General features: G+C 53.7%; 1 protein-coding gene across 5 annotated transcripts in view; it reads left to right on the top strand.

Moving 5' to 3' along the window:
• LOC147081772 (NACHT, LRR and PYD domains-containing protein 3-like) overlaps positions 1-23,391 on the top strand; it is a 161,222-nt gene that overhangs the window by 64,232 nt on the left and 73,599 nt on the right. For 4 of the 5 annotated variants that reach the window (XM_085980686.1, XM_085980689.1, XM_085980688.1 and 1 more), the window contains exon 3: positions 19,674-19,769. The exons of the other annotated variant lie outside the window; for it this stretch is intronic. In XM_085980686.1, the coding sequence (XP_085836812.1) occupies positions 19,706-19,769 (64 nt within the window). In that variant the 5' untranslated portion in view covers positions 19,674-19,705. The remainder of the gene's footprint in view (positions 1-19,673; positions 19,770-23,391) is intronic. 5 annotated transcript variants of the gene reach the window in all.

Genomic DNA, 23,391 nt, shown 5'->3' with positions numbered 1-23,391 from the left:
GAACCAACAATCCTTCTGGTCGTGTGTTGCTCTGCCGCAGCGATAACTCTTCCCTACTCCATATGACATTTCATTGGTGTCATATTCTTGCGGTCTCCGTTGTATCTCTGCAGTGCCCCGTGCGGCTGCTTCGTGTGATACTGCCATGCTGAAAGCCTTGTCCAGCATAAGATCCTTTTCTGATAGAAGCCATTTCTGGGTTCCTTCACTTTGAAGCCCACACACAAACTTGTCCCTTAAAGTATCTGCTAGTCCCATTCCAAACTGGCAGTATTTCGATAGCTTGTGCAGTTCCGTTAAATACTCAGCATTACTTTCGTCTTTATGCTGGTTCCTTTTGTGGAACTTAAATCTTTCTGCTATCAGCAGCGGTGTGGGGTTTAAGTGGTCCTGTAGGATTTCCACTATGCTTTCGAAATCCTTATCCACTGGCTTCTCTTGGGTTACTAGGTTTCGCAGTAAGCCATACGTTTTTGCACCCATGGAATTCAACAAAACCAGTGCTTTCCTGGCATCTGGCACTTCATTCGCCTTGCAGTACACCTCAATGTGTTCCACATATGTCGCCCAATCTTCGACTTCATTGTCGAACGCTGTGACACTGCCACTCTTCCGCATCCCTGGGTGTGGTTAGATTGGCTAAAATGGCGTCTCCCGCGCTCTCCCTTCTTCTCCGCTGGCTCAAAATGGCGTCTCCTGCGCTTTCCTTTCTTCCCGCGCTCGCCCCCCTTCTCCGCTGCGGCTTCAAAAATGGCGTCTCCCGCGCGCTTCCTTCTCTGTGGCTCAAATGGCGTCTCCCGCGCTTCCTTTCTTTCCCCGCGGACGCTGCTCAGCCCTTGAGCCCTGGCTGCGCTCTGCGCGTTCTCCTGTGCGCCTCTCTCGTTGCCGCCGCTCGGTCCTGAACCCCGGCTGCGCCCTGTGCGCTTTACCTTCTCTCTTACCCCGTCGACGCTGCTCGGCCTTTTCTGTGCTGTTGGTCGGCTCCAGCCGCCGCTGTCCGGGAAGGGTCTGCGCTGTACCTGTTGCCAGCCTGTTGCTGGATCGTCGTGGGTGGAGAACCAAGCCCAGCTCTCAACAGCCTCCCCTGCGATGTTCACTCTCTGCCGGATGACTGGGCAGTTGCTCGTGGTTGACGCCCGTGCTTCTGGCCTCGACTTTCTTCCACAGGAGTGAATCCCTGGGAGGAAATGCAGAGTTGCAGGTAGATTCGAATCAACCTCGTCGCCACTGTTAAATCCGTGAATCTTGAAGCATGGTGTTCTTCAATAAATAGACGGAGACTGCAGATTAACAATCAACAGGTGTTTACTGGATGAGGGTAGTCTAAAGACTAACAGTACAGATGCCTGTTCAAGGCTTATATACAGGTGTGGTCACTGCCGGTACTACAGTATACAGGAGCTGTAAAAGTAGTTCTCTCTTAAAGGTACATACACTACACTATCCTTCTATTCCTGTACTCACTAGAATGTGGCACCGGGAGTAAACCAGAGATTACTACCAGAGATTACTACCTTTGAGGTCCTGCTTAATCTCTCTCCTAGCTCCCTAAATTCTGCCTGCAGCACCTCATCCCTCTTTCTGTCTGTCGTTGGTACCGATATGGACAACGACCTCTGGCTGTTCACCCTCCCCCCTCAGAGTTACCTGCAGCTGCTCAGTGACATCCTTGTCCCTGGCACCAGAGAGGCAACATAGCATCCTGGAGTCACGTCTATGGCTGTAGAAACACCTGTCTGATCCCCTAACTTTCGAATCCCCTCCACACTTTTTGCTCCACCCCTGTGCATCTGAACCACCCTTGGTGCAATGGACATGACTCTGGCTACACTCCACAGAGGAACCATGGCCCTCACTACTACTCAGAACAGAATACTGGTTAGAGAGCACGATGCACACTGGGGACTCCTGAACTACCTGCCTGGTGCTCCTCTTCTGCCTGGCGGTAACCTGTTCATTCTCTGCCTGCGCACTCTTGAGATGTGAGATGACCACCTCTAGAAACGTGCTATCCACGTAACTCTCAACCTCGTGTATGCACTGCAGTGAATCCAGCCGCCGCTCAAACTCCAAAACCCGGAGCTCGAGTTGCTGTAACTGGTGACCCTTCCTGCACAGGTGGTCGTCCAGACTATGCGAATCATCCAGGACTTCCCACATGGCACAGGATGTGCACTCCACGGGACTGAAATGCTCTGCCATGCCTCTATTTAATAGACTAAGAACTAAAGTTAAAACTTAACATAAAATACTTGCCAGCTACTCACCAATCCGCTCCTTCCATCTATTTAATTGGCTATTAACTAACTTGGCAGAAATAAGCTTTTAAACATTAAAAAATATACTCGCCAATCAGCTCCTTCGCTTGTGCGGGCGCCACTATTTTTTGCTCTGACGTCACTTTTACAAAAACTGCTTCTGTTGAGCTCCTGCCCCTCGGGCCTGCTCCTTATAACTGCCCCACTCTCGCTGTGCTCCCACCAGACCTGCTCCTTCCAGTCCTGGGCTCCTGCCCCTCGGGCCTGCTCCTTATAACTGCCCCACTCTCGCTGTGCTCCCACCAGACCTGCTCCTTCCAGTCCTGGGCTCCTGCCCCTCGGGCCTGCTCCTTATAACTGCCCCACTCTCGCTGTGCTCCCACCAGACCTGCTCCTTCCGGTCCTGGGCTCCTGCCCCTCGGGCCTGCTCCTTATAACTGCCCCACTCTCGCTGTGCTCCCACCAGACCTGCTCCTTCCAGTCCTGGGCTCCTGCCCCTCGGGCCTGCTCCTTATAACTGCCCCACTATCACTGTGCTCCCACCAGACCTGCTCCTTCCGGTCCTGGGCTCCTGCCCCTCGGGCCTGCTCCTTATAACTGCTCCACTCTCGCTGTGCTCCCACCAGACCTGCTCCTTCCAGTCCTGGGCTCCTGCCCCTCGGGCCTGCTCCTTATAACTGCTCCACTCTCGCTGTGCTCCCACCAGACCTGCTCCTTCCAGTCCTGGGCTCCTGCCCCTCGGGCCTGCTCCTTATAACTGCCCCACTCTCTCTGTGCTCCCACCAGACCTGCTCCTTCCGGTCCTGGGCTCCTGCCCCTCGGGCCTGCTCCTTATAACTGCTCCACTCTCGCTGTGCTCCCACCAGACCTGCTCCTTCCGGTCCTGGGCTCCTGCCCCTCGGGCCTGCTCCTTATAACTGCCCCACTCTCGCTGTGCTCCCACCAGACCTGCTCCTTCCGGTCCTGGGCTCCTGCCCCTCGGGCCTGCTCCTTATAACTGCCCCACTCTCGCTGTGCTCCCACCAGACCTGCTCCTTCCGGTCCTGGGCTCCTGCCCCTCGGGCCTGCTCCTTATAACTGCCCCACTCTCGCTGTGCCCCCACCAGACCTGCTCCTTCCGGTCCTGGGCTCCTGCCCCTCGGGCCTGCTCCTTATAACTGCCCCACTCTCGCTGTGCTCCCACCAGACCTGCTCCTTCCGGTCCTGGGCTCCTGCCCCTCGGGCCTGCTCCTTATAACTGCTCCACTCTCGCTGTGCTCCCACCAGACCTGCTCCTTCCGGTCCTGGGCTCCTGCCCCTCGGGCCTGCTCCTTATAACTGCCCCACTCTCGCTGTGCCCCCACCAGACCTGCTCCTTCCTGTCCTGGGCTCCTGCCCCTCGGGCCTGCTCCTTATAACTGCCCCACTCTCGCTGTGCTCCCACCAGACCTGCTCCTTCCGGTCCTGGGCTCCTGCCCCTCGGGCCTGCTCCTCATAACTGCCCCACTCTCGCTGTGCTCCCACCAGACCTCCTTCCGGTCCTGGGCTCCTGCCCCTCGGGCCTGCTCCTTATAACTGCTCCACTCTCGCTGTGCCCCCACCAGACCTGCTCCTTCCTGTCCTGGGCTCCTGCCCCTCGGGCCTGCTCCTTATAACTGCTCCACTCTCGCTGTGCTCCCACCAGACCTGCTCCTTCCGGTCCTGGGCTCCTGCCTCTCGGGCCTGCTCCTTATAACTGCTCCACTCTCGCTGTGCTCCCACCAGACCTGCTCCTTCCGGTCCTGGGCTCCTGCCCCTCGGGCCTGCTCCTTATAACTGCCCCACTCTCGCTGTGCTCCCACCAGACCTGCTCCTTCCAGTCCTGGGCTCCTGCCCCTCGGGCCTGCTCCTTATAACTGCCCCACTCTCGCTGTGCCCCCACCAGACCTGCTCCTTCCAGTCCTGGGCTCCTGCCCCTCGGGCCTGCTCCTTATAACTGCTCCACTCTCGCTGTGCTCCCACCAGACCTGCTCCTTCCAGTCCTGGGCTCCTGCCCCTCGGGCCTGCTCCTTATAACTGCCCCACTCTCGCTGTGCTCCCACCAGACCTGCTCCTTCCGGTCCTGGGCTCCTGCCCCTCGGGCCTGCTCCTTATAACTGCCCCACTCTCGCTGTGCCCCCACCAGACCTGCTCCTTCCAGTCCTGGGCTCCTGCCCCTCGGGCCTGCTCCTTATAACTGCTCCACTCTCGCTGTGCTCCCACCAGACCTGCTCCTTCCGGTCCTGGGCTCCTGCCCCTCGGGCCTGCTCCTTATAACTGCCCCACTCTCGCTGTGCTCCCACCAGACCTGCTCCTTCCGGTCCTGGGCTCCTGCCCCTCGGGCCTGCTCCTTATAACTGCCCCACTCTCGCTGTGCTCCCACCAGACCTGCTCCTTCCGGTCCTGGGCTCCTGCCCCTCGGGCCTGCTCCTTATAACTGCTCCACTCTCGCTGTGCTCCCACCAGACCTGCTCCTTCCAGTCCTGGGCTCCTGCCCCTCGGGCCTGCTCCTTATAACTGCTCCACTCTCGCTGTGCTCCCACCACACCTGCTCCTTCCGGTCCTGGGCTCCTGCCCCTCGGGCCTGCTCCTGACAACTGCTCCACTCTCGCTGTGCTCCCACCAGACCTGCTCCTTCCAGTCCTGGGCTCCTGCCCCTCGGGCCTGCTCCTTATAACTGCTCCACTCTCGCTGTGCTCCCACCAGACCTGCTCCTTCCAGTCCTGGGCTCCTGCCCCTCGGGCCTGCTCCTTATAACTGCCCCACTCTCGCTGTGCTCCCACCAGACCTGCTCCTTCCGGTCCTGGGCTCCTGCCCCTCGGGCCTGCTCCTGACAACTGCTCCACTCTCGCTGTGCTCCCACCAGACCTGCTCCTTCCAGTCCTGGGCTCCTGCCCCTCGGGCCTGCTCCTTATAACTGCTCCACTCTCGCTGTGCTCCCACCAGACCTGCTCCTTCCCGTCCTGGGCTCCTGCCCCTCGGGCCTGCTCCTTATAACTGCCCCACTCTCGCTGTGCCCCCACCAGACCTGCTCCTTCCAGTCCTGGGCTCCTGCCCCTCGGGCCTGCTCCTTATAACTGCCCCACTCTCGCTGTGCTCCCACCAGACCTGCTCCTTCCGGTCCTGGGCTCCTGCCCCTCGGGCCTGCTCCTTATAACTGCCCCACTCTCGCTGTGCCCCCACCAGACCTGCTCCTTCCGGTCCTTGGCTCCTGCCCCTCGGGCCTGCTCCTTATAACTGCTCCACTCTCGCTGTGCTCCCACCAGACCTGCTCCTTCCGGTCCTGGGCTCCTGCCCCTCGGGCCTGCTCCTTATAACTGCTCCACTCTCGCTGTGCTCCCACCAGACCTGCTCCTTCCGGTCCTGGGCTCCTGCCCCTCGGGCCTGCTCCTTATAACTGCCCCACTCTCGCTGTGCTCCCACCAGACCTGCTCCTTCCGGTCCTGGGCTCCTGCCCCTCGGACCTGCTCCTTATAACTGCTCCACTCTCGCTGTGCTCCCACCAGACCTGCTCCTTCCAGTCCTGCGCTCCTGCCCCTCGGGCCTGCTCCTTAAAGCTGCCCCACTCTCGCTGTGCTCCCACCAGACTTGCTCCTTCCGGTCCTGGGCTCCTGCCCCTCGGGCCTGCTCCTTATAACTGCCCCACTCTCGCTGTGCTCCCACCAGACCTGCTCCTTCCGGTCCTGGGCTCCTGCCCCTCGGGCCTGCTCCTTATAACTGCTCCACTCTCGCTGTGCTCCCACCAGACCTGCTCCTTCATGTCCTGGGCTCCTGCCCCTCGGGCCTGCTCCTTATAACTGCTCCACTCTCGCTGTGCTCCCACCAGACCTGCTCCTTCCTGTCCTGGGCTCCTGCCCCTCGGGCCTGCTCCTTATAACTGCCCCACTCTCGCTGTGCTCCCACCAGAGCTGCTCCTTCCGGTCCTGGGCTCCTGCCCCTCGGGCCTGCTCCTTATTACTGCTCCACTCTCACTGTGCTCCCACCAGACCTGCTCCTTCCTGTCCTGGGCTCCTGCCCCTCGGGCCTGCTCCTTATAACTGCTCCACTCTCGCTGTGCTCCCACCAGACCTGCTCCTTCCGGTCCTGGGCTCCTGCCCCTCGGGCCTGCTCCTTATAACTGCTCCACTCTCACTGTGCTCCCACCAGACCTGCTCCTTCCTGTCCTGGGCTCCTGCCCCTCGGGCCTGCTCCTTATAACTGCTCCACTCTCGCTGTGCTCCCACCAGACCTGCTCCTTCCAGTCCTGGGCTCCTGCCCCTCGGGCCTGCTCCTTATAACTGCTCCACTCTCGCTGTGCCCCCACCAGACCTGCTCCTTCCAGTCCTGGGCTCCTGCCCCTCGGGCCTGCTCCTTATAACTGCTCCACTCTCGCTGTGCCCCCACCAGACCTGCTCCTTCCGGTCCTGGGCTCCTGCCCCTCGGGCCTGCTCCTTATAACTGCCCCACTCTCGCTGTGCTCCCACCAGACCTGCTCCTTCCGGTCCTGGGCTCCTGCCCCTCGGGCCTGCTCCTTATAACTGCCCCACTCTCGCTGTGCTCCCACCAGACCTGCTCCCTCCTGTCCTGGGCTCCTGCCCCTCGGGCCTGCTCCTTATAACTGCCCCACTCTCGCTGTGCTCCCACCAGACCTGCTCCTTCCAGTCCTGGGCTCCTGCCCCTCGGGCCTGCTCCTTATAACTGCTCCACTCTCGCTGTGCTCCCACCAGACCTGCTCCTTCCGGTCCTGGGCTCCTGCCCCTCGGGCCTGCTCCTTATAACTGCCCCACTCTCGCTGTGCTCCCACCAGACCTGCTCCTTCCTGTCCTGGGCTCCTGCCCCTCGGGCCTGCTCCTTATAACTGCTCCACTCTCGCTGTGCTCCCACCAGACCTGCTCCTTCCGGTCCTGGGCTCCTGCCCCTCGGGCCTGCTCCTTATAACTGCTCCACTCTCGCTGTGCTCCCACCAGACCTGCTCCTTCCAGTCCTGGGCTCCTGCCCCTCGGGCCTGCTCCTTATAACTGCCCCACTCTCGCTGTGCTCCCACCAGACCTGCTCCTTCCGGTCCTGGGCTCCGGTCCTGGGCTCCTGCCCCTCGGGCCTGCTCCTTATAACTGCTCCACTCTCGCTGTGCCCCCCACCAGACCTGCTCCTTCCGGTCCTGGGCTCCTGCCCCTCGGGCCTGCTCCTTATAACTGCCCCACTCTCGCTGTGCTCCCACCAGACCTGCTCCTTCCGGTCCTGGGCTCCTGCCCCTCGGGCCTGCTCCTTATAACTGCCCCACTCTCGCTGTGCTCCCACCAGACCTGCTCCTTCCTGTCCTGGGCTCCTGCCCCTCGGGCCTGCTCCTTATAACTGCTCCACTCTCGCTGTGCTCCCACCAGACCTGCTCCTTCCGGTCCTGGGCTCCTGCCCCTCGGGCCTGCTCCTTATAACTGCTCCACTCTCGCTGTGCTCCCACCAGACCTGCTCCTTCCAGTCCTGGGCTCCTGCCCCTCGGGCCTGCTCCTTATAACTGCCCCACTCTCGCTGTGCTCCCACCAGACCTGCTCCTTCCGGTCCTGGGCTCCGGTCCTGGGCTCCTGCCCCTCGGGCCTGCTCCTTATAACTGCTCCACTCTCGCTGTGCCCCCCACCAGACCTGCTCCTTCCGGTCCTGGGCTCCTGCCCCTCGGGCCTGCTCCTTATAACTGCCCCACTCTCGCTGTGCTCCCACCAGACCTGCTCCTTCCTGTCCTGGGCTCCTGCCCCTCGGGCCTGCTCCTTATAACTGCCCCACTCTCGCTGTGCTCCCACCAGACCTGCTCCTTCCGGTCCTGGGCTCCTGCCCCTCGGGCCTGCTCCTTATAACTGCCCCACTCTCGCTGTGCTCCCACCAGACCTGCTCCTTCCAGTCCTGGGCTCCTGCCCCTCGGGCCTGCTCCTTATAACTGCCCCACTCTCGCTGTGCTCCCACCAGACCTGCTCCTTCCGGTCCTGGGCTCCTGCCCCTCGGGCCTGCTCCTTATAACTGCCCCACTCTCGCTGTGCTCCCACCAGACCTGCTCCTTCCTGTCCTGGGCTCCTGCCCCTCAGGCCTGCTCCTTATAACTGCCCCACTCTCGCTGTGCCCCCACCAGACCTGCTCCTTCCAGTCCTGGGCTCCTGCCCCTCGGGCCTGCTTCTTATAACTGCTCCACTCTCGCTGTGCCCCCACCAGACCTGCTCCTTCCGGTCCTGGGCTCCTGCCCCTCGGGCCTGCTCCTTATAACTGCCCCACTCTCGCTGTGCTCCCACCAGACCTGCTCCTTCCGGTCCTGGGCTCCTGCCCCTCGGGCCTGCTCCTTATAACTGCCCCACTCTCGCTGTGCTCCCACCAGACCTCCTTCCGGTCCTGGGCTCCTGCCCCTCGGGCCTGCTCCTTATAACTGCCCCACTCTCGCTGTGCTCCCACCAGACCTGCTCCTTCCGGTCCTGGGCTCCTGCCCCTCGGGCCTGCTCCTTATAACTGCCCCACTCTCGCTGTGCTCCCACCAGACCTGCTCCTTCCAGTCCTGGGCTCCTGCCCCTCGGGCCTGCTCCTTATAACTGCTCCACTCTCGCTGTGCTCCCACCAGACCTGCTCCTTCCGGTCCTGGGCTCCTGCCCCTCGGGCCTGCTCCTTATAACTGCCCCCACTCTCGCTGTGCCCCCACCAGACCTGCTCCTTCCGGTCCTGGGCTCCTGCCCCTCGGGCCTGCTCCTTATAACTGCCCCACTCTCGCTGTGCCCCCACCAGACCTGCTCCTTCCTCTCCTGGGCTCCTGCCCCTCGGGCCTGCTCCTTATAACTGCCCCACTCTCGCTGTGCTCCCACCAGACCTGCTCCTTCCAGTCCTGGGCTCCTGCCCCTCGGGCCTGCTCCTTATAACTGCCCCACTCTCGCTGTGCTCCCACCAGACCTGCTCCTTCCTGTCCTGGGCTCCTGCCCCTCGGCGCTGCTCCTTATAACTGCTCCACTCTCGCTGTGCTCCCACCAGACCTGCTCCTTCCGGTCCTGGGCTCCTGCCCCTCGGGCCTGCTCCTTATAACTGCTCCACTCTCGCTGTGCTCCCACCAGACCTCCTTCCTGTCCTGGGCTCCTGCCCCTCGGGCCTGCTCCTTATAACTGCCCCACTCTCGCTGTGCCCCCACCAGACCTGCTCCTTCCAGTCCTGGGCTCCTGCCCCTCGGGCCTGCTCCTTATAACTGCTCCACTCTCGCTGTGCTCCCACCAGACCTGCTCCTTCCAGTCCTGGGCTCCTGCCCCTCGGGCCTGCTCCTTATAACTGCCCCACTCTCGCTGTGCTCCCACCAGACCTGCTCCTTCCAGTCTCTGTCATGTATATACCTTTAAGGGGGAACTATGTTTTACAGTTGATGTATACTGCAGTACCGGCAGTGACCACACCTGTATATAGCACTGAGTAGTAATCTCTACAGATCAGTTGCAGTGTGAGCCATGTTGAGTAAACACCTGTTGTACCGTTCTCCGCAGTCTGTGTCTTATTATACACGGACACAACAGTCTCGGGCTCGGGCCTGCTCCTTTTAACTGCTCTGCTCTGACCCTGCTCCCACCAGGTCCTGTCCTTCACTGGTTGCAAAGATTGGCTAGGATTCCCTTGAATTTCGATGATCAAGCAGTGATCTAATTGAGGTGTTTAATATGATGAAAGGTTTTGATAGGATAGATGGGGAAAACTGTTTTGCCACTGGTGCGGAAGTCCAGAACAACAAAGCATAAACTTCAGATTAGAGCTTGGCCGTTAATGGGTGATCGAATCATCGTCACGGGACAGGAGGAGGCCATTCGGCCTCTCGAGCCCGTGCCGGCTCTGAGAACTTCAGCTCAATCCCCCGCCTTTTCCCTATAACCAGCAATTTTTTTCCTGGTACTTCTCAAGTTCCGTTTGGATGGCGGAAAAACTTAAGAGACGTTGGCTGGGCATTACTGGTTACAAAACCAAGTCAGGGCCATGGAGTTAAGACAGATTAGTCATGACTTACTAAATGATGGAATATGTTGCAGGGGCTGAATGTCCTTCTACTGTTACTATGATCATGAGTGGTCCTCCTTCCTCTGGGGCGGCTGTGGTGAAAAATTCTCGCTCCCTTGCTCTCCTGAGCAGGCACAGGGGCGGTGTCTCTCCTTTGCTCCCCGGTGCAGGTGCAGTGTCGATACATGGCTGATCAGAGGATGTGCATTGGGTGGGGATTGCTGTGTGCCGGTCCCCAGTGAGCTGACAGTGTGTAAAAGTGGAAGGACTGTTACAGTGAGATCAGACAGTGTGTAACCTGGGGAGGATGGGCCCAGTGAGATCAGACAGTGTGTAACCCGGGGAGGATGGACCCAGTGAGATCAGACAGTGTGTAACCCGGGGAGGATGGGCCCAGTGAGATCAGACAGTGTGTAACCCGGGGAGGATGGGCCCAGTGAGATCAGACAGTGTGTAACCCGGGGAGGATGGGCCCAGTGAGATCAGACAGTGTGTAACCCGGGGAGGATGGGCCCAGTGAGATCAGACAGTGTGTAACCCGGGGAGGATGGGCCCAGTGAGATCAGACAGTGTGTAACCCGGGGAGGATGGGCCCAGTGAGATCAGACAGTGTGTAACCCGGGGAGGATGGGCCCAGTGAGATCAGACAGTGTGTAACCCGGGGAGGATGGGCCCAGTGAGATCAGACAGTGTGTAACCCGGGGAGGATGGGCCCAGTGAGATCAGACAGTGTGTAACCCGGGGAGGATGGGCCCAGTGAGATCAGACAGTGTGTAACCCGGGGAGGATGGGCCCAGTGAGATCAGACAGTGTGTAACCCGGGGAGGGTGGGCCCAGTGAGATCAGACAGTGTGTAACCCGGGGAGGATGGGCCCAGTGAGATCAGACAGTGTGTAACCCGGGGAGGATGGGCCCAGTGAGATCAGACAGTGTGTAACCCGGGGAGGATGGGCCCAGTGAGATCAGACAGTGTGTAACCCGGGGAGGATGGGCCCAGTGAGATCAGACAGTGTGTAACCCGGGGAGGATGGGCCCAGTGAGATCAGACAGTGTGTAACCCGGGGAGGATGGGCCCAGTGAGATCAGACAGTGTGTAACCCGGGGAGGATGGGCCCAGTGAGATCAGACAGTGTGTAACCCGGGGAGGATGGGCCCAGTGAGATCAGACAGTGTGTAACCCGGGGAGGATGGGCCCAGTGAGATCAGACAGTGTGTAACCCGGAGAGGATGGGCCCAGTGAGATCAGACAGTGGCATCCTTTTAATGCCATCCCCAACCTCTGCCTTGCTGTTTGGAGGTCTATATACCACTCCCACTAATGTTTTCTGCCCCTTGGTATTTCTCAATTCTACCCATACAGATTCCACTTCATCAGAGCTAACTGTGAAGACAAATGCAACATATTTGTTTTAACGTTTCTGCCATTTCCTTATTCCCCATAATAATTTCTCCTGTCTCAGCCTCTCGGAGACCAACATTTACTTTTACTACTCTCTTCCTTTTTACATACTTGTGGAGGCTCTTACTATCTGCTTTTATATTTCTTGCTACTTTTCTCATTCTATTTTTTACCCTTATTAATTTTTTGGTCATCCTTTGCTGGTTTCTGAAACTCTCCCAATCCTCAGGCTTACTATTATTCTTTGCAACATTATAAGCTTCTTCTTTCAATCTAATGCTATCCATTACTTTTTAATTAGGGCGTGGAGCTGTGCCAGTGGGTGTGGGGTGCGGCGGCCAAGGCCAGTGTGGCGGGGAGGGTGCGGAGTGCTGGGCTGGAGGGGGCGGCGGGGGCCTGGCCCAGTGGAGGGGGCGGGTATCTGGGCCAGTGAGGTGGCAGAGGGCTGAGCCAGTTTGAGGGGGGGGGGGTGGCCGTGGGGGGACGGAGGATCAGCATCACTTGAATTGTACAGGATCGGTCAGAAGGTAAGTTCCATGTTGCTGAGCCTCACTGCAAATAAAAGGTGCATTGAATGGGATGTTTGATAAATGCATGAGGGAGAAAGGAATCTCAGGTTATGCTGATGGGGGTAGATGAAGAGCGCTGGCAGCAGGCTCGTGTGGACCATAAAGTGCCACAGAACACTTGGGCTGAATAGCTTGTTTCTCTGCTGTTAATTCCATGTAAAACAGGAGGTGACGATGCTGCATTTTCTGAGACAGTTTGGTATAAAGAGAACATCAGAAGCTTTGCTCTAACTCTGTAGCCTGCAACAAGCAAACTGCTCCGGTGGAACTGGGAGATTCCAGTCGCCCAGCCAGAGCGCGTGGAATATTCTGTAGAAGTGAAATGAGTTTAACTGTTTCTGTAACATTGAATCACAAATAAGGTTTGTGTATTTCACAGAGGAGGGTTTGATCAGAGACTCGTCCCGTTTGACACGTGGGTGAAGAGTCAGGCAGGAGCATCTCCATCTCCAGCCTCCCTTTCCTCAATGTTTTGCCGCCTCCCGAATTTCTGCCCATCTTTTTCACAGCCTCATGTTTGAATCTCTCCAATCGGGTTTCTGCTTCTGCCACAGCACTGAAATGGCAGCAACCAAAGTCCCAGTCGTCACATTATGAGACTGTGACCGTGGTAAACTATCCCTCCTCATTCTTCTCGACCTCTGCCGTCTTTGACACAGTCGAGCACAACATCCTCCAACGCCTCACCCCCGTTGTCCAGCTCAGTGGGTCTGTCCTCACTTGGCTCCACTTTTACCCATCCAGTCGTAGCCAGAGAATCTCCATCAATGGCTTCTCTTCCCGCCCCCGCACTGTTCCCTCTGGAGTTCCCCATGGATCTATCCTCGCCCCCTCCTATTTCTCATCTACGTGCTACCCCTTGGAGACAGCCGAAGACAAGTGGTCAGCTTTCACATGTACCCTGACCCCACTCTGCTCCACATCTCCACCAGCTCTCTCGAACCCTCCACTGACTCTGCTTTCTCACGCTGCTTGTCCGACATTCATCTGTGATGAGCTACACATTTCTCCAATTAAACATTGCGAAGACCAAAGACTTGGTCTTTGGCCCCTGCCAGGAATTCTGTTCCCTCCCTGTCCCAATCAGTGTCTCAGATTTAAACATACTGTTTGCACATGATATCAAGAAATGGCTGACTGCACTGGATACAGCAAAGGATATGGGCCCCGACAACATCCCAGCTATTGTGCTGAAGACTTGTGCCCCAGAACTAGTCACGCCTCTAGCCAAGCTGTTCCAGTACAGCTACAACACTGGCATCTATCCGACAATGTGGAAAACTGCCCAGGTATGTCCTGTCCACAAAAAGCAGGACAAATCCAACCTGGCCAATTACCGCCCCATCAGTCTACCCTCAATGATCAGCAAAGTGATGGAAGGTGTCGTCGACAGTGCTATCAAGTGGCACTTACTCACCAATAACCTGCTCAATGATGCCCAGTTTGGGTTCCACCAGGACCACTCGGCTCCCGACCTCATTACAGCCTTGGTCCAAACATGGACAAAGGAGCTGAATTCCAGAGGTGAGGTGAGAGTGACTGCCCTTGACATCAAGGCAGCACTTGACCAACTGTGGCATCAAGGAGCCCTAGTAAAACTGAAGTAAATGGGAATCGGGGGGAAAACTCACCACTGGCTGGAGTCATACCTAGCACAAAGGAAGATGGTTGTGGTGGTTGAAGGTCAATCATCACAGCCCCAGGACATCGAGGCAGGAGTTCCCCAGGGCCCAACCATCTTCAGCTGGTTCATCAATGACCTTCCCTCCAACATAAGGTCAGAAATGGGGATGTTCGCTGATGACTGCAGTGTGTTCAGCGCCATTCACAACTCCTCAGACAATGAAGCAGTCCATGCCCGCATGCAACAAGACCTGGCCGACGTTCAGGTCTGGGCTGATAAGTGGCAGGTAATGTTCGCACCACACAAGTGCCAGGCAATGATTATCTCCAACAAGCAAGAGTCTAACCGCCTCCCCTTGACATTCAATGGCATTTTCATCACCAAATCCCCCACCATCAACATCCTGGGGGTTAGCATTGACCAGAAACTTAACTGGACTAGCCACATAAATACTGTGGCAACAAGAGCAGGTCAGAGGCTAGGAATTCTGTGGCGCGTGTCTCACTTTCTGACTCCCCAAAGCCTTTCCACCATCTACAAGGCACAAGTCAGGAGTGTGATGGAATATCCTCCACTTGCCTGGATGAGAGCAGCTCCAACAACACAAGAAGCTCGACACCATCCAGGACAAAGCAGCCTATTGATTGGCACCCCGTCCACCACCTTAAACATTCACTCCCTCCACCATCGGCGTACCGTGGCTGCAGTGTGTACCATCTACAAGATGCACTGCAGCAACTCGCCAAGGCTTCTTCGGCAGCAACTCCCAAACCCGCGACCTCTCCCACCTAGCAGGACAAGGGCAGCAGGTGCATGGGAACACCACCACCTCCAAGTTCCCCTCCGAGTCACACACCATCCTGACTTGGAAGTATATCGCCAATCCTTCATCATCACTGGGTCAAAATCCTGGAACGCCCTCCCTGACAGCACTGTGGGAGTACCTTCACCACACGGACTGCAGCGGTTCAAGAAGGTGGCTCACCACCACCTTCTCGAGGACAACTAGGGATGGGCAATAAATGCTGGCCTTGCCAGCGATGCCAGATGCCATTAGCGAATTAAAGAACAGTTTTATGGGATGGACAATGGAGGCCATGACATGGAAAAGGATGCCAGATGAGACTATATTGAATGGACAAGGAAGGGTTACACACCATGGTCACAGTCACAGAGATTGGAGTTTGTGACAGTTCGGGGCAGATTAGATTTACATCGAAACTGCAGCAGAGAAACAGTCCATTCGGCTCTAGTGGTCTATGCTGTGTTTATACTCCACGGGAGCCTCCTCCCACTCTCATTACATCTTGACACCGTGTCCACATATACGTTCGAGGGCGTTAGACTCGCGACACCAATATTAAATAACATTCAGAACGCCGGAGAACCCACCCTCCTGGAGTGGATTGAGCGAGTTTGTCGCACTCCCCTCACTTCAGAAAGAAATGAGCTCATTCACGTTGGACCTAAAAAGGATCGATCAGAGAATGTTCTAAATGGTTAGAAGTTAGGAACTGTGGATGGGCAGAGAGAACTAGGGGTCCACGTAACCTTAACCGCAGAGCTCGGCCGTTCAGGGGTGATGTTAGAAGTTAGGAACTGTGGATGGGCAGAGAGAACGAGGGGTCCACGTAACCTTAACCGCAGAGCGAGACCGTTCAGGGGTGATGTTAGAAGTTAGGAACTGTGGATGGACAGAGAGAATGAGGGGTCCACATAACCTTAACCGCAGAGCGAGGCCGTTCAGGGGTGATGTTAGAAGTTAGGAACTGTGGATGGGCAGAGAGAACGAGGGGTCCACGTAACCTTAACCGCAGAGCGAGGCCGTTCAGGGGTGATGTTAGAAGTTAGGAACTGTGGATGGGCAGAGAGAACGAGGGGTCCACGTAACCTTAACCGCAGAGCGAGGCCGTTCAGGGGTGATGTTAGAAGTTAGGAACTGTGGATGGGCAGAGAGAACTAGGGGTCCACGTAACCTTAACCGCAGAGCGAGGCCGTTCAGGGGTGATGTTAGAAGTTAGGAACTGTGGATGGGCAGAGAGAACGAGGGGTCCACGTAACCTTAACCACAGAGCGAGGCCGTTCAGGGGTGATGTTAGAAGTTAGGAACTGTGGATGAGCAGAGAGAACGAGGGGTCCACGTAACCTTAACCGCAGAGCGAGGCCGTTCAGGGGTGATGTTAGAAGTTAGGAACTGTGGATGGGCAGAGAGAACTAGGGGTCCACGTAACCTTAACCGCAGAGCGAGGCCGTTCAGGGGTGATGTTAGAAGTTAGGAACTGTGGATGGGCAGAGAGAACTAGGGGTCCACGTAACCTTAACCGCAGAGCGAGGCCGTTCAGGGGTGATGTTAGAAGTTAGGAACTGTGGATGGGCAGAGAGAACGAGGGGTCCACGTAACCTTAACCGCAGAGCGAGGCCGTTCAGGGGTGATGTTAGAAGTTAGGAACTGTGGATGGGCAGAGAGAACGAGGGGTCCACGTAACCTTAACCGCAGAGCTCGGCCATTCAGGGGTGATGTTACAAAGCATTTCTTCAGACACAGTGTCGTGGAAATCTGGAACACTCGCCCTCAAGAAGCTGTTGAGGTTCGGTCAATTGAAAATGACAAAACTGTCATTGATAGATTTGTGTTAGGCAATGGTATTTAGGGATATGGAACCAAGGCGGGGAGATGGAGTTAAGATACAGCTCAGCCATGATCGAATTGAATGGAGGAACAAGCTGGAACGAATGAGCGGCCTATTCCTGTTCCTATGTTCCTGTGCCTCTAATTATAAAGCCAATGCTCCCATATAAGTTTCTAAAAGCCTTATCGTCCTGTCCTGTCACCATCAAAGATTTCTGTATCTATACCCCCAAGTTTTTCTGTTCCTGCAACCCCTTTAAATTGTACCAGTTGGTTTAAATTGCATCGCCTCATTCTTCCTTCCAAAATGCAGCATTTCACACTTCTCTGCATTAAATTTCACCTGCCATGTGTCTGCCCATTTCACCAGTGTCTCTATTTCCTCCTGAAGTCTTCTGCTGTCCTCCTCACGGTTTACGACTTTTCCGAGATTCGTGTCATCGACAAACTTTTAAACTATGCCCTGTATACCCAAGTCCATGTCACTGAAATAAATCAAAAAGAGCAGTGGTCCTAATCCCGCCCCCTGGGGACACTGTAAACTTCCCTCCAGTGTGAACAATATCGGTTCACAACTACTGTCTGTTTTCTGTCCCTTCACCAATTTAGTATCCACGCTGCCACTGCTCCTTTAATATCATTGGCTCCAATTTTGTTGTAAGAAGTCACACAACACCAGGTTATAGTCCAACAGCTTTATTTGAAATCACAAGCTTTCGGAGCACTGCTCCTTCGTCAGGTGAAGTGGAGAGATGCATATAGACACAGCTTATATAGTCAGAGAATAATGCCAGATGATTACAAGTAATCTTTCTAACTGCCATTTATCACACCTCGGCATAGAGAGAATCACAGCAATCAAAGGTGTGAATGGTGTCCAAACAGGTCAGTCAGGAAAACATTACATCAAAGAACAATGAGGTGGGGTCACAAGGGGTCAAATGTTGCAGATGCTGGGGTCTGTATGAAAAACAAAAAACAGACAAAAGACTTTTTTTGCTGGAAATCACAGCAGGTCCGGCTGCATCTGTGTAGAGGGAACAAGCCAACGACGACTCGAGTCTGGCTGACCCTACATCATGTGGGGTTACATGTAGTGTGACATGAACCCAAGATCCCGGTTGAGGCCGTCCTCATGAGTGCGGAACTTGGCTATCAGTTCCTGCTCGACGATTTTGCGTTGTCGTGTGTCTCGAAGGCCGCCTTGGAGAATGCTTACCCGAAGATCGGAGGCTGAATGTCCTTGACTGCTGACGTGTTCCCCAACTGGGAGGGAACACTCCTGCCTGGCAATTGTTGCGCAGTGTCCGTTCATCCGTTGTCGCAGTGTCTGCATGGTCTCGCCGATGTACCATGCTCCGGGGCATCCTTTCCTGCAACGTATGAGGTAGACAACGTTGGCCGAGTCACATGAGTATGTACCATGTACCTGGTGGGTGGTGTCCTCACGTGTGATGATGGTATCTGTGTTGATGATCTGGCATGTCTTGCAGAGGTTGCTGTGGCAGGGTTGTGTGGTGTCGTGGTCGCTGTTCTCCTGAAAGCTGGGTAATTTGCTGCGAACGATGGTCTGTTTGAGGTTAGGCGGCTGTTTGAAGGCAAGTAGTGGAGGCATGGGGATGGCCTTAGCGAGGTGTTCGTTGTCATTGATGACATGTTGAAGGCTGCGAAGAACATGGCGTAGTTTCTCTGCTCTGGGGAAGTATTGGACGACGAAGGGTACTCTGTTGGTTGTGTCCCGTGTTTGTCTTCTGAGGAGGTCTATGCGATTTTTCGCTGTGGCCCGTCTGAACTGTCAATCGACAAGTCGAGCGCCATATCCCATTCTTACGAGGGCATCTTTCAGCGTCTGTAGGTGTCCATCGCATTCCTCCTCGTCTGAGCAGATCCTGTGTATTTGCACGGCTTGTCCATAGGGGATGGCTTCTTTAACGTGGTTAGGGTGGAAGCTGGAGAAGTGGAGCATCGTGAGGTTGTCCGTGGGCTTGCGGGAGAGTGAAGTGCTGAGGTGTCCGTCTTTGATGGAGATTAGTGTGTCCAAGAATGAAACCGATTCTGAGGAGTAGTCCATGGTGAGTTTGATGGTGGGATGGAACTTGTTGATGTTATCGTGTCGTCTTTTCAGTGATTCTCCGCCATGGGTCCATAGGAAGAAAATGTCATCTATGTATCTGGTGTATAGCGTTGGTTGGAGGTCCTGTGCAGTGAAGAAGTCTTGCTCGAACTTGTGCATGAAGATGTTGGCATATTGGGGTGCGAATTTGGTCCCCATGGCTGTTCCGTGTGTTAGGGTAAAGAACCAATTTCATCCATTAGCTCATTCAAGTCAGCCAGGTTTGATTTGCCTTTACAAAAAATCCATTTTGTCTGTTCTTCCAAGTGACAGTTAATTTTGTTTCGGAAATGTCCCGAGGAGTTTCCTCAACACCGATGTTAAGCTGAGTCGCCTGTAGTTAGTTGGTTCATCACACTCTCCTTTATTGATCAGGGAAGTAATGTTTGCAGCCCTCCAGTCCTCTGGCACCTTTCCCATATCCAAGGATTGGAAGATTGTGGCAGAGCGGGTGACATTTCTACTTTGAGCCCTGCCAACCGTTTTAGTTCATCGTCCAATTTCTCTACCACCTCCTCCTTTACTGTATGATTGACAGCATCCTCCTTTAGTGAATACGGATGCAAAGTGTTAATTTAGTACCTCAGCCACGCCCTCTGCTTCCACAAGATGGTTGCCTTTTTGGTCCTTAATCGGCCCCACCTTTCCTTGGACTATTCTTTCACTATATGTTTATAAAAGGCGTTAGTGTTCCCTATTATGTTGCCACTAATCATTTCTCACATATTCTCCTTGTCCCTCTGTTGCTGTTGTGTGTTTATTCCACTAGTGGCAGCGTTAGTGAAACAGCAAAGTACTGAATTTTACAAAGACTCAAACTGGTACTGAATTAACTGAATCGCTTTTGCATTTCCACAGTGGGGAAAGGAAAGGCCGCTGATTGATAGTTTCAATGGACGCACGTGCGCGGGCTCAAACACAAATGGAGGATTCTGATTGTAAAACAGCAGTCACATCCACCAGTTGTACATTCATGGTGTTTTCTGAGATCCCAGAGCTACCAGCTGCTGTACTGATGGGGGAGGAGGGACTTGATATCATGTTAACAAGGCAACGTTCTCCTTCTCATTAATATTTCTGTCTAGCCCTCCATTAATGCTATATTTGTTACAGAGCATCAGAACCTGGGAACGCCTGTCACCACCATGGCTGAAGGTCCAGACAGGGGAGAAGATCCAACATCTTCAAGAAGAATGAGAATGGACACAGGTAGGCTCACAACTCTTTAAATACAACTTCTGCCCCGACAAAAGGTCCAGATCTATTGCCTGAACCTTCAGCTCTCACAGGTCGAGGGAACAGGACAGGGGCTGTGTACAAAGAGGGAAATGAGTGACCATCTAGAGGGACATTGCAGTCACAGGTGGAGGGAGGCCCTGAGTACTGGAACTGTCCAATAGATACCTGGTATTGGGGACTGTAAGGTGGAGAGAGACAGTGACTCCGGACCATATTCTTGAGCAAACAGTGTGGCCCCAGAGAGCAGGAGGCCACCCAGCGGGGCGAGAGTGAGAGGCAGGTGGGGCACAGGAATAGGAGAGCGGGACTGGTGGCAGATTGTATCGTCGGGGGAATAAACAACCTCTTCTGTAGCCCTGAGCTGCTCCTGAATGGTTAGTTACCTCCCTGGTGCCGAGGGAAGAACATCCTTGACCGGTGGGACCACCTCTGGGCAGGAAAGGAAAGCAGAAAATAGCGGCGGTCAGAGCCAGTAACACGGATAGAAATACGTTTATAGAGGGACTATTGAGACTGAGGCACTAAACTAAGAAACCAGGCCTCAAGCTGTTGATCTCCGGATTGTTTTGCACTGAGCTGCTTAAGACGGGTAATATGAGGCTGGTCAATGTGTGGCTGAGGGCTGGAGCAGGAGGGAAGTGTTCACGGTCTTGGGGCATTCGAGTGAGTTCAGTTGGAAGGGAAGGGACGGCCGCGATCTGTACCGACCAACATTAATGGTTTTACAGAAAAGGTGAATGGAGCAGTGGGAGGGTATCGGGATGTGACTGGAGAGTGGGAAATAACCGGATCTCAGACTAGAGAGAGGAATTAATAAAAATGCTGGAGTTGAAACAGAAGATTTAAGAAATAGTGAAAAAGGTATTAGCAAGAAAAAGGAAAGAGGATTTGAAATAGTGAGAGAGAAATTCACTTGTTTATAAAAAGAAACTGGGACAAGTCAACATTCCCAGTGTTGGAGCGAGTATTGAGTTGTGTGTGAGTGAACAAATCATTCCAAACATTCAGAAACATGGGATGTGATCTAGTATCTATAGAAGAAACGGGGACAAGTCAACATTCCCAGTGTTGGAGCGAGTATTGTGTTGTGTGTGTTAGTGAACAAATCATTCCAAACATTCAGAAACATGGGATGTGATCTAGTATCTATAGAAGAAACGGGGACAAGTCAACATTCCCAGTGCTGGAGCGAGTATTGAGTTGTGTGTGAGTGTACAAATCATTCCAAACATTCAGAAACATGAGATGTGATCTAGTATCTATAGAAGAAACGGGGACAAGTCAACATTCCCAGTGTTGGAGCTAGTATTGAGTTGTGTGTGAGTGAACAAATCATTCCAAACATTCAGAAACATGAGATGTGATCTAGTATCTATAGAAGAAACAGGGACAAGTCAACATTCCCAGTGTTGGAGCTAGTATTGAGTTGTGTGTGTGTGAACAAATCATTCCAAACATTCAGAAACATGAGATGTGATCTAGTATCTATAGAAGAAACGGGGACAAGTCAACATTCCCAGTGTTGGAGCGAGTATTGAGTTGTGTGTGTGTGAACAAATCATTCCAAACATTCAGAAACATGAGATGTGATCCAGTATCTATAGAAGAAACGGGGACAAGTCAACATTCCCAGTGTTGGAGCTAGTATTGAGTTGTGTGTGTGTGAACAAATCATTCCAAACATTCAGAAACATGAGATGTGATCTAGTATCTATAGAAGAAACGGGGACAAGTCAACATTCCCAGTGTTGGAGCGAGTATTGAGTTGTGTGTGAGTGTACAAATCATTCCAAACATTCAGAAACATGAGATGTGATCTAGTATCTATAGAAGAAACAGGGACAAGTCAACATTCCCAGTGTTGGAGCGAGTATTGAGTTGTGTGTGAGTGAACAAATCATTCCAAACATTCAGAAACATGAGATGTGATCTAGTATCTATAGAATAAACGGGGACAAGTCAACATTCCCAGTGTTGGAGCGAGTATTGAGTTGTGTGTGAGTGTACAAATCATTCCAAACATTCAGAAACATGAGATGTGATCTAGTATCTATAGAGGAAACAGGGACAAGTCAACATTCCCAGTGTTGGAGCGAGTATTGAGTTGTGTGTGTGAGTGAACAAATCATTCCAAACATTCAGAAACATGAGATGTGATCTAGTATCTATAGAGGAAACGGGGACAAGTCAACATTCCCAGTGTTGGAGCTAGTATTGAGTTGTGTGAGTGAACAAATCATTCCAGACATTCAGAAACATGAGATGTGATCTAGTATCTATAGAAGAAACGGAGACATGTCAACATTCCCAGTGTTGGAGCGAGTATTGAGTTGTGTGTGAGTGAACAAATCATTCCAAACATTCAGAAACATGAGATGTGATCTAGTATCTATAGAAGAAACGGGGACAAGTCAACATTCCCAGTGTTGGAGCGAGTATTGAGTTGTGTGTGAGTGAACAAATCATTCCAAACATTCAGAAACATGAGATGTGATCTAGTATCTATAGAAGAAACGGGGACAAGTCACCATTCCCAGTGTTGGAGCGAGTATTGAGTTGTGTGTGAGTGAACAAATCATTCCAGACATTCAGAAACATGAGATGTGATCTAGTATCTATAGAAGAAACGGGGACAAGTCAACATTCCCAGTGTTGGAGCTAGTATTGAGTTGTGTGTGAGTGAACAAATCATTCCAAACATTCAGAAACATGAGATGTGATCTAGTATCTATAGAAGAAACGGGGACAAGTCAACATTCCCAGTGTTGGAGCGAGTATTGAGTTGTGTGTGAGTGAACAAATCATTCCAAACATTCAGAAACATGAGATGTGATCTAGTATCTATAGAAGAAACGGGGACAAGTCAACATTCCCAGTGTTGGAGCGAGTATTGAGTTGCGTTGAGTGAACAAATCATTCCAAACATTCAGAAACATGAGATGTGATCTAGTATCTATCAGACAGGGCCTTGGTTTTCACAGGACTCAGAGGGAAATGTTTCTGGTGATAACATTTTGAGGGAAGAGTAAAAGTTTGTGGCCGCAAGTATTAATAAACATTCTATGATTGACAGCGTAGAACAACAACAAGAACAAACGTGTGTTTATGTAGCACCTTTAACGTGGTAAAACGTCTCAAGTGCTTCACAGGAGTGTGACCAATCAAAATCTTACACCGAGTCACCTAAGGTGATATTAGGACAGGTGAGCAAAAGCTTGCTCAAAGTGGTAAGGTTTATGGAACGTCTGAAAGGAGGAGAGCGAGAGAGAGAGGCGGAGGGGTTTAGAACACACGGGTGTTCCAGGGAGCAATGCTAAGATGGAATCCATATATAGGGAATGCAGCAACAGGAAGGGAGATAGCCCAATTCTCAGTGGGTTTTACAGGCCAGCGAGCAGTGGAGGTGAGAGGTGGGACTGGGGAAACTCGTTGTGGGGGAGGCAATTTTGGGGAGATACAAAATATTTCCTTTACTTTCTAAAAATGATGGTGGAAGTGAGAATGTTGACGTACTGGAGGAGGATGTGGTCCACAGTTACAGATCACTGCAGAGAAGGATTTGGATCTGAGTAAAGTCGCCGAGGTGGAGAAG

The sequence above is a fragment of the Somniosus microcephalus genome, unplaced genomic scaffold (assembly GCF_052327205.1).
Source record: "Somniosus microcephalus isolate GS21.2 unplaced genomic scaffold, FLI_Smic_1.0 scaffold430, whole genome shotgun sequence".
NCBI classification, from domain to species: Eukaryota; Metazoa; Chordata; class Chondrichthyes; order Squaliformes; family Somniosidae; genus Somniosus; species Somniosus microcephalus.
The sequence above is the reverse complement of the archived record's forward strand: the minus strand, read 5'-3'. Positions and strand labels throughout refer to the sequence as shown.